This window comes from Mchenga conophoros, linkage group LG13 (assembly GCF_057382185.1).
Source record: "Mchenga conophoros isolate Kocher_MC1m ecotype Shallow Benthic linkage group LG13, M_conophoros_male_GT1.1, whole genome shotgun sequence".
Taxonomy (NCBI): domain Eukaryota; kingdom Metazoa; phylum Chordata; class Actinopteri; order Cichliformes; family Cichlidae; genus Mchenga; species Mchenga conophoros.
Genome location: NC_140538.1, coordinates 16,686,933 through 16,700,321, shown reverse-complemented (window position 1 = coordinate 16,700,321; position 13,389 = coordinate 16,686,933). Strand labels below are relative to the sequence as shown.

At 38.9% G+C, this 13,389-nt stretch overlaps 1 protein-coding gene across 2 annotated transcripts in view; it reads left to right on the top strand.

Moving 5' to 3' along the window:
* Positions 1–25: 25 nt before the first annotated feature.
* Positions 26–13,389, top strand: part of parga (poly (ADP-ribose) glycohydrolase a) — a 28,394-nt gene continuing 15,030 nt past the window's right edge. Inside the window, exons 1-9 of one of the 2 annotated variants that reach the window (XM_085296774.1) lie at positions 26–156; positions 1,388–1,450; positions 1,593–2,261; positions 2,390–2,522; positions 4,802–4,924; positions 5,049–5,129; positions 5,500–5,574; positions 9,862–9,954; positions 11,186–11,340. In XM_085296774.1, coding sequence (XP_085152900.1) covers positions 1,434–1,450; positions 1,593–2,261; positions 2,390–2,522; positions 4,802–4,924; positions 5,049–5,129; positions 5,500–5,574; positions 9,862–9,954; positions 11,186–11,340 — 1,346 coding nt within the window. In that variant the 5' untranslated portion in view covers positions 26–156; positions 1,388–1,433. Of the gene's footprint in view, positions 157–1,387; positions 1,451–1,589; positions 2,262–2,389; positions 2,523–4,801; positions 4,925–5,048; positions 5,130–5,499; positions 5,575–9,861; positions 9,955–11,185; positions 11,341–13,389 lie in introns of both variants that reach the window. The other variant, XM_085296773.1, reaches the window with a different exon arrangement.

Below are 13,389 nucleotides of genomic sequence, written 5' to 3'. Positions count from 1 at the left end.
TTACACCGGTCCAGCAGGTGGCGGCAATGCACTTGTAAGTTGGTGTGCTATCCGCCCTTAAAAGCCACAAGAAGAAGAAGAAGCATCTCGAAGTGAAAGTGAATAATGTGGAGAAAAATAGTTTATATTTAAAAGCCTCGAACAAGGAACAAGCTTGTAAGTTACGCTTCTTTATTTGAATGACGACCGCACTGTTAGCTTATATAGGTTATATATATAGGTTAATCCGAGCTACAGTAATCGAGGCTAACCTTCAGCATTTATAGCCAATCAAAGCTAAGTTAGCTAAAGATGCTGTGTTTTTGCAGTGCGCTCAGGGTAGTAAGATAAAGAAAAATCTGTCGTTTTAGCGTGAAAGTGACGTGTCAAATGAAGAAAATATGCTTGGCCAGCTCGTCGTAGCTTTGTTGGAGCTGTCAGCTGTGCGTTTTTTTCGCGGTGTGCCGTCTTTGTCTGTAATTAATGCACATATATACAGGTAAAATGAACTGAATCTGTAACTTACTGTGAACATCTACCTACGACCATCTTCGCTGAAGTCTCAGAATGTAATAAGTGGACCAAAACACCTATTTAGGTCTTACTGTAGCTTCCAAACGGCACTAGGAATAAACAAAGTTTGTATTTCACTGTATTAGAAGTCCAGTTATACATACCAAGACCCGTGTATTTCTATTGTTTCTATGTTGTTGCTTACGAAGGCTGAATGTCATGTTTATTTCTGGTTTGTAAGGATTTCTTTGAACAGTTCTTTTAACTACTGTACAACATAAATCTGTAATCGCTTTAAAATACAAGAATTGGGTGCAAAAAATGAAGTGAATTTGGTTTTTTTCTAATCCACACCTGATCAAAAGTATATATACAAACTCAAATATATAAACACCCTTATTATTTTTTGGTTAGCTATTGATTTGAGATGAAGTTGAAGTATATGGAGATACTCCTCCTGTCCATGACGTTGTCAATGTGGACGTTGTCAATGTGGACGTTGTCAATGTGGACGTTGTCAATGTGGACGTTGTCAATGTGGACGTTGTCAATGTGGACGTTGTCAATGTGGACGTTGATGCTGGCGTTCGAGTAGTCGACACTTCACGGGAGGCTTAGCCTTTGTAGTTCCAGGGTTATCACTGAACAACATCCTTACCAATTCCTCTCTAAAACTTTGGGTATATTTCCAGACGCTGGAAAACACACAGCCGCATAACTTGTACTTATGTACAGTTGTTTGAAGTAATTATCTTGCTGCACAATCATGCCACCCTGGAAAACTTCAAAGAAACCATTAAAAGCCTCAAATTACCCTGACATGCCAATGATGAGTGTATATAAACTGCCTTTTCTTACTGTGCCAGCATATTTACTTTCTTTCTCTCTAATACAGCTGGTTCTGATTAGTCTTGTATGACGTGTTAAACGTGGATGAAGTTATGGATTCTCAAATGAGGTAAAGTATCCAAGTTAACAGTTTGCTTGGTCTTGCATGATTAATTTCCAATGTACTGCTAATTAAAGAAGATATTGATGGAAAATGTGTGATTATGATAAAAGTATATTTTATGTTTTATTTTCTTTCTTTTTTGCAGCAGTTTAAATGCTGAGGTTAATCAAGAAGATGTAAAGAATGATGCTCCAAAAACTAACCTCACAGATGAAAGTGATGAACTCTGTTTTGAACCACAAACGTCTGACGCTACAGGATACAGTGCACAAACAGAGAACACGCATGATGATGTGTCTTCCCAGAATTTGATGGACTGTAGGTCTGCAGGTGACACGGATGAAGCTGTGCTCACGTGCAGCAAAAGTAACACAGCTCCAACACAGTGTTCTAATGGGCAGAAATCTAAGAGGCCCAGTTCACCAGGTCCTCACCCCTCTAAGACAACCTGTGTTGCTGCACACACTACCAATACAAAACTCCATCCCTGTCTTAGTTTTAGTTCCAAAAACCCAGTGTGTACCCCCATTGATGTGGAGATGCTCAGTCCTGATAGTCCAGTCTGTAAAACCATGTTCAACAACTCTGCAGACCAGGATTGTGATGGAGGTTTTTGTGCAGAGCGCTCTGCCTTTGCAAAGGCTCAGGTAATGGAATCTCAGCAGACTATCAAAGACTCTGATCCAGGAAGTTCAACCAAAGAAAGAGAACATCTTCCTGCAATCGGATCCGAGGATGCTGAAATAGCAGACCACAGTGGGTCATCTAATATGAGCCAGGACTTAATTGAAAGCCAGCCAGATGCAATTTTGCAAAGGTCCTTGGAAAGATTTTCACTACAACTTTTTTTTTTTTTTTTTTTTTTGTGCCCTAATGCCATTATATTCATAATGTCCTTTAGTTAATCTGCTGTCTGCTTACCTGTTCTGCCTTTTTTCTGTATAGTGTTTCATGGCCATCACATAACATTGAGACAAAATGGCAGGGGACGCCCATAGATGAGCTGAACAGACTACCCCAGTGTGCCCCTCCTCTGTCCCACCTGAAATCAGCACCTCATCACACTGTCACAGTCAGGGTGAGTCAACAGCCACTTCTTCTTTTGTGGATCTTTGTATTTGCTAATACAGATATGTTCATGATGACCTGCTGAAGTTCAAACTAAGCATCAGAATGGGAAGAAAGGTTATTTAAGTGAATTTGAACGTGTCATGAATGTTGATGGCTGCTCTGTGTATTTCAGGCTATGGGGAATTAAAAAAAATGTTTTCCATCCAACATGCTTGAATATTTGTAATTCAAAAGTATTACTTTGGAAAAAAAAGACTCCTAAAGAAATAAAGCAATTTATTTAAATCACATTGCTGACTACCGAGCCTTGTTAACCTATGAGGCAGATTTTGTTTAACTCACCATAATTATCTGTTCAAATGTTATTCTAATAAAGGATGATGCAGAAGCTGATAGTAAACTAAGGTTGTTATTGCAAAAGGAATCTGCATTTCTTTGTTTGGCTGTAAGCCTATTAGTGTGTGTCATCCCCTCACCGATACCTGGGAGTCTCTCGAGAGCAGGTTTAGGACAGATGTGCACAGAGCATAGCAGCACCAGCTGTTTCAGGTGAACCAGGGGAATGTCTTCCTTTGTTACTGTCTCACTCTTTCAGTCTTTTAATACTTATGCTTATCTATTGGGATTTTCCTACACAGGCATCTCTGGGTTTTACAGAGAATAATGTGAAAAAGAGAAAATATTCAGTGAATGGCGGTTCTCTGGCTAATAAGGGCATGTCAGAGTTAAATGCCCAGAGATCTTCAGTCTCATAGGAAGCCAACAGTAACTCACATAACCGGTTGTTACAGGCAAAGTATGCAGAAGAGCAGCTCTGAATGCACAACATGTTGAACCATGAAGCAGACGGGTTACGGCAGCAACAGACCACACTAAGTGCAACTCCTGTCAGCTAAGAACAAGAAACTGAGGCTACAGTTAACATGGGCTCACTAAAATGATCCAATAGAAGATTGGAAAGACTTTGCCTGGTCTGACGAGTGTTGATTTGTACTGTGACATTCTGATGGTAGATTCAGAAGTTGAATTAAACTGCATAAAAACCTGGCTCCATCCTTCCTTGCATTAACTGTCCAGGCTGGTGGTGGTTGTAATAGTCTATGGGATATTTTCTAGGCACACTTTGGTACCAACTGAGGATTGTTTCAACATGACAGCCTACCTGAGTGTTGTTGCTGACTGAGTTTATCTATCTCTGAATGATCCCAGTGCACAGGCTATCATCTTTCTGTTTCCAGCAGGATAATGCATCATGCATCAATGTGTCATAAAGCTCAGATAATCTCAAACTGATTTCTTGAACATCACAATGAGTTCATTGTACTCAAATGACCTCCACAGTCACCAGATCTCAGTTCAACAGAGCACCTTTGGGACGTGGTGGAACAGGAGATTTGGATCGTGGCTGTACAGCCGACAAATCCGCAGCAACTGTGTGATGCTATTATATCAACATGGACCACAATGTTTGAGGAATATTTCCAGCACCTTGTTGAATCAATGCTACAGTAATTAAAGCAACTCAGAAGGCAAAAGGAGGTCCAACTCAGTACTAGCAAGGTGTACCTAATAAAGTGTCTGGTGAGTGTGTATCATCGCTTGATGAAATGTGTTTATATAAGAGAAAAGAAGACTGGGAGGATTGGCAAAGATGATGTAAAGAATGGCTCTTGAGATGCAGACAGGGTGAATGAGAATGAGAGAGACAGTGCTGGGCCGAGTGAAGCCGTCCTCCATGATCCCCTGAGGGGCACTTGTCAGTAGCAGTCCTATCAGACTATCCTCCACTGCTCGTCCCACAGGGACATAGTCAGTGCTGCTTTACTGCTACAACTTGCTCTTACCATCACCAAACACTGCCACAAAAACTAGATGCTGCCAATCACTAAATTCCAAGAATGAAAATGTATTTGTAATTAATTTTTTAATTAGATCTAATGTGTACACTGAAAACTGGTTGTCTTTTAGTTCATTACGCATCAAAGAAATGTATGACTTGAAAATATGTAATGCTTGTATTATTATTTTCTATGCGTTTACCTTTAGTGTGAGGCAATTAAAATGCCTTATACAAGATAAGCTTTTATAGAAATTTTAGTTTATTCTTTAATTTTTTACACTATCTACCAAGCCGTGCTCTAACTTTCAGGGGCTTTTAAAATAAACCAAAAGGCATTCTTTTAATGAGCAAAGGGAAAACGGTTAATTTCATCATAATTTCTCTAAAAACAACAGTAACCTGTAAAGAACATGTTTTCCTCTTGCATTTTTATTTCCCTGTTACAGACAGATCTCCTCAGGGAGGGAGAAGTCCCTGTCCCATACCCTACCAAGTTCAAGGATGCATGGGATGATTTGTCAGTGAAGATGCCCTGCTCTGAGAAGAATCTGTTTCCTATGGAGACCGAGGTATAATAGTTGTATAGCATCCCTCCATCCAGACATGCCATTTCAGTACAATAAAGTTAGTTACTGCAAGAACATTGATGTAAGAAAAGTTTGTATTTATTTATTTATTTTTTATGTTGTGTAGGATGGAAATGGCGTCCAAAGTCGATGGGACCTGATCCGCACTGCTTTGCAGAGGGGGTTCAAAAGTTGTCTGGATGTGAGGGTAAGAGATCAGAGACACTGGTTAGTCAAACCTAAAATATGGAAACCAAGCAGTTGAAACCCTGAAACACTTACACTCCTGTAAACTGTTTCAAAAAGCAGAAAAAATTTGTGTTGCCAGAGTTGCCAAACAAATGACCACAGTAGGCTTTTAAGTGTTTTACATAATATTGAAGAATTTCTGAGCATATTTGTTTCCAATTATATTGTGAAAGCAATGGCAAAGATACAAATCGTATTCCATAAGCAACCACATGGTGGCAGAGTTTGCATCAGTTGTATTTTACACCATTTATAAAACCAGATTTGTACTTTTTTGCGCAAATGTTACATTTTCAGTCTGACTTCTAACTTCTCATTCTTCTCTTCAGGATGCAATCCTTAGGTATAACACAGCCCATGCAAAGAAATGGGACTTCACTGCCCTGAACCTTCTTTGTACAGAGGTACGATGTTCAGTATACGACTGTTACCTGATGTTTATGGGCCTGTCTTGTACAAAAGAAAAGGCATAATATTAGCACAACTTCCTAATGGACTACTGAAAATGTTTTAATTCCAACAACTTGTCCTGTACAGACATGTTTGCTGAATATAGCAGAAATAAGAATCCTTTTATAAGATCTTTACCATGAAAAAAAACTCATAAAGATTTATTTGAATCTGATTGAGCCTTGTTGACTTGTAAGTCCCAGCAAAATTTAAGTCACCATGATTATCTGGTTAAATGTTAGTCTAATGAAGAATGAATCTAAAGCTGATAGTAAAGTAAAGTTGTTATCGCAAAGGGAATCTGCTTGTCTTTGTTTGACTGTAAGCCCATTAGTGTGTGTCATCCCCTCACGGTACCTGTGAGTCTCCCGGGAGCACATTTAGGACAGATGAGCACAGAGCATAGCAGCACCAGCTGTTTCAGGTGAACCAGGGGAATGTCTTCTTTTTTATTGTCTTCCTCTTTATCCTTTTAAACACTTCTTATCCTCTTTCCAGACAGTTAGGGGCTATAATTGCACTCGTGTTATGAGGATAACATTTTTAGATATGGGACAATGATTTCTTGTCATTCAATTTTACAAGATAACTTTTTAAAGTGTCAGCCCTTTTACAGAGTTTCTCTCCTTAGAGATTGTAGATAAAGTATGATCTTTATTACTTATTATGTCTACTGCACAGGCTGAAACTTTATATTTTAACTACACCAGCACCCAAAAGAGCCTAAAGATAGATGGCAAAGCAAATTCAATTTGAAGCCTAATTTTATAGCTACTTTTAGCATTTAGAAGCATTTGTTTTATTCCTAAATTCTTCCTGGGTATATCAATTAGGAACAGAATCGTTATAACAATGCAGTGTTCAGAATTAAGTGAGTGCTTGTGATATCCGGCACAGTCCAGCCAAATTGTTATTTAAACCTAATGCTTGTTCCCTCTCATCATGGATTACTCAGCTAAATTTAGCCCATTCAGAATTGTTTTTTTCCTTCTCTCTGAGATATTTTCTTAGTAAGTCAGAAAGCTTGGCAGATCAATAGCTGTCTAAGCCTTTTTATAGCTTAATCCAATTTAATTAAAAGCCCCCATTAAGTCTGTAAGGATGCTAAGTAAGGCCAGGCAGTAAGTTGGTCTTCCCGGAAGCAATTTCATCAGCAACTCCAACTGCCTGCTCGCTGTCGTGACCACAGCAATTCCCCCACTTTTGTCATTTTTATGTTCCAAAGACATTTTATAAAGGCAAGCGGCGCTCACTAGAGAAGGACAAACCAGTGTTTAAATGACACAGTAGAAACCAGAATTTGATTACATAAGCCAGAGGTCCCCAACCCTTTTTGCGCCACGGACCGGTTTATCTCTGACAATATTTTCACAGACCGGCCTTTAAGGTGTCGTGGATAAATACAACAAAATAAAACCAGTGCTGGTACCCAAAACAAGGAGGATTTATTCATAAGACACGGGAAAAGACCCAGGGAAACAGAGTTAACGATAAAAACGTTTAAAGAATAATAAAAACCTTGAAAACCATAAATTTCACACCCGAGCCTCAACTCTCGTACCAAATGACTCACGGACTGGTTCCAGCCCGATACCAAACGACTCGGGTACGTGGCCTGGTTGTTGGGGACCGCTGACATAAGCAACAGTTAGCCAAGTGATGAATCCACCCACTAAATATTCTTGAATAGAAAGACGTAGGCACAGCACACCTGCTGGCTGTGACTGGTATCAAGCATTCAGACCTTCATGACAACACTTAAGCAGAAATGATTAACAGCTGTCTTTCTACGGCAGACCTGTTTCATGCAAAGCGATTTATTTGTTATGCACACTCTAATGTCGTGAAGAAACAAACGGTCAGCCATTCTATAACAGTGGCCAAACCAGCTGATTGATATAACAGTTTTCAGTGTCATATTTGTTTTTTGTGGTCATTACGAATGCTAACCACTGAACTTCTAAGCCAATACAACCTAATTAAATGTGGTGCAACATCTTGTATCACTGAGGTAAAATAGTGAAGGGATACGTGGCCCCTGGGCCTGTGACTGACAGTCCGCTCAGCATGTAATAGCCATTAGGTAAAAAAAAAGAAAAAAAAAGAAGAGGTTTCCAAATTAGGGCTTGTCTGTAAATTGTCTTAGTGTTTCTCCTCTGCCGAATGAAACTGTCACTGTGTCATTTTCTGACGAATGTCTGAGGGCTAAGCACAAACCCAGTCCGGGAGTACAGTACAGCTGATGTTTCAGTACACAAACATATATATAGCAGCAAGACAACAAGGCTGTTCCTCTCATTTTTGTGCGCTGTTGCTTGCTTGTTTGCTTCCGTCTCTCTCACTGTTAACAATGTCTTGAAATGTAGGGTTTGACACTAAATGTATTGGGGAAACACCCTTAGAAGAACTGTAAATTAAATAGTCAAATCAAGAGTTGTGAAGGTTGAGCTGCCAGAAAATTAAAATGACTTGTAAAGACTAGAATGTATGGAAGATCAATGTCTAATCGATCACTATGCTATGAAGCACTAAATCCTGACTGCCCTGATGAAACTTGGTCTGTCATATTTATGGATGTGAAATGTATAGTTTGTGTGTCCACCCTAACCTTGTGGTGAGCTGCTCTAGCTGTGGAAAAGGGGGGGGGGGGGGGGGGGGTTGTCTTTCTGCCCTCATCCTGCCGCATCACCAGCTACCATCTATTAGTCCCACAGGAGCGCTTTATGATGTCTGCCAGCTCATTACTCCTGACAGCATTTAGTCAGACCTGCTCTGCAGCCATATAAATGCCCCTGGCCAAATCAACCACCAAAGACTTCCTGTGGAAAATCAAGCCACCCTGCCACTCTCTCCACAATTGGTCATTTGCATTTGCTCCCAGAAGATCCATTTAATCAGCACAAGCTCCCCTGCTTACCTTGATAGAATAAGGCATGTGATTGATGACAGTGACATTCGAAGCCAAAACACTCATAAATGATTGCGTTGTAAATCTGGGGCGTATGATGGAATAACTGGGTGTTTATTTTAGGGGGAATTGCAGATGGATGCTGAGGTAAGCTTCAAGCTGAAGTATGGATGCCTCAGCTGTGGCGAGCTCATTCCTAGATTGATGGTAGTTTCTTTGGAAAAGGGTTCTGTGTAGTGAACGCCTCTGCAGCATTTCTGTTTCTGTGGTTTTTTTTCACTGTTGAAGTTTAAGTATTATTGATATCTGAGTAGTGGGAGTTCATCCTATAACAACAATAAACTGAAACTTGAGTTTTTATTGTTGGATATGAGAGAAAATTGCGTAGATATTGCTTACTGTTGTACGTTTATGACCTTTGACTTGCTGTAAAGCTGTTTTTAGACCATGTCAAGTTAATCAAACAGTTGGCTCATCCTCAAATTTTCAGTTACATCCTGGGTCCTGGGCTTAAGAAAACAATACTAAACCTTAAAAAATGGCACGTTTAAAATTGAGGGAAAATGAACAACAAATGCACAAAACAAGGAATAATTTATGGCTCTTTTTTAATTGCATGAAACCCGTGCATCATTTCTTTTGTTAATATTCAATGAGGAAAGCAATGCGTGGAAAATTTATTTTATTTTATTTATAAAATTTAACACACATCAACAATGTGTGACATATGTGGGTTTAGGTTAATTTGAGCCTTAATTAGCCCTATGCATGAATTCGCATGTGTATGGTTGTCTGTCCTTGTTAGCTCTGTGACAGACTGGCGACCGGGCTACGATGTATCCTGTGTCTCACACTTGGGCAGGTGTGATAAGCTCCAGCCCCTTGGACACTGAACTAGATAAGGGGAAGAAAATGGATGGATTGATGTTAAAACTCATATTTATTACATGAATGAGTTGTTCCAGTATATTTGTTGAAAGTGCAACAAATGAAGACGTAGCTTCTTAGCTTGTACTTATACATAAAAAAGACAGATTTTGTTTTTTGTTTGGACAAAAACAAGTCAAAATCATGCTCAAGTCAATGAGCAGAAAATGTAAAGCACAAAAACAAGCACTGGTTTGATTCTTAAATAAATAACAAAAAGTTAGGTTTTTTTTCTCCATTTGTTAAGAGAAATCTGTGGTGTGACAAAACAATATGTCAACTTACATATAATCAGTCACTCTGACTGCTGGCTCCGAGTAACCGACTGCCTAAGTAGGCAGTCAGCTCGACACATATCTCATTTAACAATACTTAAGCTTACATGTATTTTTTTTTGTCTTTTCAGTGTCTTGAACATTGTGAGGTACAGCAACTGTTTGATACCGTACTACCTGCTATGGTTGATCTTGCACTTAAAGCTCCTCGGCTGTGCACAATGGTAGGTTTTGATTGTTGTCTGTATTTATACCAAATTATTTATTTTAAGGGCTTTGGAAATGTGTAAAGGTCAGGCATTACTAATGAAAGTAGCAGTGTTTAAGGTATGCAGGAAGACGAATAAAAGTGTGGTAAGTTAGCAGGATGGGTTAGATGGTGCATCAACTTATGAGTTACAACTCGCAGCTAATGAATCCAACTCTTTGGTCCATATCAGGAACTGCTTCATTAGAAAAGAGGACTGGGAGAGGAGAGGTCCATGTTCTGCCATCCATTTCATGTGCTATGCTTTTGCACTTAGGAAACTCCACTTACTTTTTGTGAATTCGGTGCACTAAGTTGGGACTTCTGAATTTTAAAATGCAGTCTATCGCTTTAGATTTCCACAAGTATTCCTGTTCCAAGCAAGACACATTGGTAGTGTGGGTTTGAAATCAGCCGCTTTGAACCCCAGAAGGCCTTTTTGCAGTTCACATTACATGGAGATCCATGTCAGAGTTCTTTTAAATGTCATGTCCATTTGTCCTTGTTTCCCTCTTCTGTCATCAATTTTAGCTATCTGAGAATTACAGGATTGGTATTTTTGTAATCACGTTATCTATTTCAGTCTTCAGTATAATTTAATAAAGAGAATTCAGCTCCCACTGCGGGATAGGGGAATCCCTCTAGTTCCTGTTTACGTTGAGAGCCAGGGGCAGAGGTTTAAGTATTATCCACTTTAACTAGAGGATGGAGTTTCTGTTACAAATTCCATTTTAAAGGGCATTATTTGCAGATATTGAATAATGAAGCTTTCTGACTCTCTCAGCTGTGTTTGGCAGTATTAAGCGTCAAGCCTAATATTTATATGTGCGTTATTAGAGCTGGTATTGATCTGCTAACTGGGCAGCCTTGGGAGGCTCTTTAGCCTTAATCAGTGAAGATGGATGGGCCCTGTGTGCCTGACTGAACAAACCTGGGGGAGAGCAAGAGAACTGGGACCTTAATTGCTACCACCCATTTAGCTAATGGAACTCTCAGTGTTTGCTAGATTGCTAAACTAATTATCTATCCTCATTAGCTCTTTAGCCTACACCACTAAACCCATATTACTTTGTCTGTTTTTTTCTGCATCTGTCTTTGTTACTGTAATCCCTTCTCTTACTTTTTGCTTTGTCACTGTAGCATTGGCATTGTATCATCAAATCACTGATTGGATTTTTTGATTTTTCTGTTTTTTTCTCTATTTACAGCCAATTCCTTTACTTAAGTCAAGGATGAATCAGTCTCTGACCCTTTCTCAGGAGCAAATAGCCTGTCTTTTGGCCAACGCCTTCTTCTGCACATTCCCTCGACGCAACTCCCGCAAGTCCGAGTATGGCAATTATCCTGAGATCAACTTCTACAGGTGAAAGCACACAAAACAAAAGAAATCACCAGCAGCCTGCTGTTATTAGTATTTTATACAAAAAAAGGTTTTCCCCTTTAGTGCCCACAATGTTGCTTTGTAAGCCTTTATTTAGAGCAGGACAGAGGACGTCTAAGGTGATTGAACCCTGTTGCTGTTCTACCCTATAACTGAGGATCAAATCCGTCCCTCAGTATCTATAATACATATCAGTAATAGGTTTTTTCTTATAAATTTCAGCTATCTGCCTCAGTGTGATTGTTTTGAGCGACTCTGTTTTTAATGATCCTACCATTCAAATTAAACTAACATCCATCAGGGGGCACTACTGCCTTGAAAACCCTTAATAGATGAATTGTTTTGTTTTTACTTACTTTCTGTTCATATTGTTTCTTGCACATTCAGTGTCGAAATTTACCTTGGCTGCAGTGGTTGGAAAAACAATGAACTGATTTCTGTATGAATGGAGCCACGGTTTGTCATTTGTTTTTAGTTGTTATATTGCAGTTTGTGGTGTAACTGCAAATATCATGTTATCGATTTGAGGATGGGGCTGTGGGCTGAGGATCTTTCTCCATGTTATACCCCATGCGTGGGAGGGAGATCCCAGTAGGAGTGTTAAATTGGAGTTCTTTCTTACAACCTACTCAAAACCAGTGGTGTGTTAAGAAAGCATGGGTTAGCTAATGGAAACAAATTGTTATAATAGACTGTTTTAAAGTGAACACTTGTCTGCTTGTCTGTGTGTCACTGGCTTCTCATAACTTGAAGTGTCACTTTATTTGTTCTAAAAAAAAAAGGAAGTCATGCAACTTTATAGCCTAAACGTATAACAATGATGTGCTGTTGTGCTTTTGCTCCGAACATAACAGGTGTGAAGTGTAGGTGACAGCTGACATTGTAAAGATATAGCAGGTTAAAGTAAACTGCCAGTCTAAATATCTTACTTTCTTACTTACTTTCTTTTTAAGATCTACCTAAATGGAGAGAACGTAATTTTCCACCTTAAAAGAATAAAAACTATTTTTTAAAACGAATTCGGCTTAATGACCGATGATTTTATGTCACAGTGAAGCATCCCTCATCCATAATTCACATGATTCTCTATTCCTTCCTATTGCACTCAATGATCGCCTAATAGGCTTTCAACCAAATTTTGTTTCTCATTTTATGAGCAGTAACCTGTGAATTGTGATGGATCTCTACCTGGATGAGCTACTACGCCATTGATCTGGTTTATCCTATTACAGATGTGGTTACATTTATCTAAGTCACGTCTTCTGTTTATAGTGGCTGTTGTTTTTCCGGAAGTGTATTTAGAAGTTTATCTGAATTGAAAATGATTTTTACTGTTGTGTTTTCCTGCCCAATGTTTTGTTTTGAGTATTGGTAACAAGAAAGAAGAATTTATGTGAAACAGGACAAGAACTGTGGATGACATATGAATTATGACACAAAGCAAAGTTTTGTGTATAACAGAACATAAGAAACTATTACAAAAAGCAAAACTTGTCTGAGTGTGAAAAGTTATGACATGATGACTATGAACAGGTAGCTAATTGAATCGGATAGGCATTTTTTCCAAGTATTTTTCCCCCATTTGATAGTGGCTAGAAAGTTGACATATTGTTTATAGGTGAGAATGGCTGGTAACAGAGTTATAATTAGATTTTATTACATGCTTTGCAACTTCATGTTTGGACAGTAAGTGCCTCTGTATATCCTGAACACTGTCCAGACAATACCTCAACTCAATTTTCCCCTATTTCCATGAGGCCCTTCTCCTCATTAGTGACATTTGCAATACCTTAGGGTTGTTGCCTGACACACTGAAGGCGTTGGTTCGGTAATACCTTATAATGAGTTCCCATATTCTTTGCAGAACATGAACATTTAGTGCTATGAATTTTGACATTCTCTGCTATCTACATGGGCTCTAATTGCTGGTCATTTTCAGATGGAACAAATAAATTTTTCAGTTTATTGTATACGCTGCCTCTTGCTTTATTGATATACTGCTGCCAAATATCAACATTTGTATTCATTTTA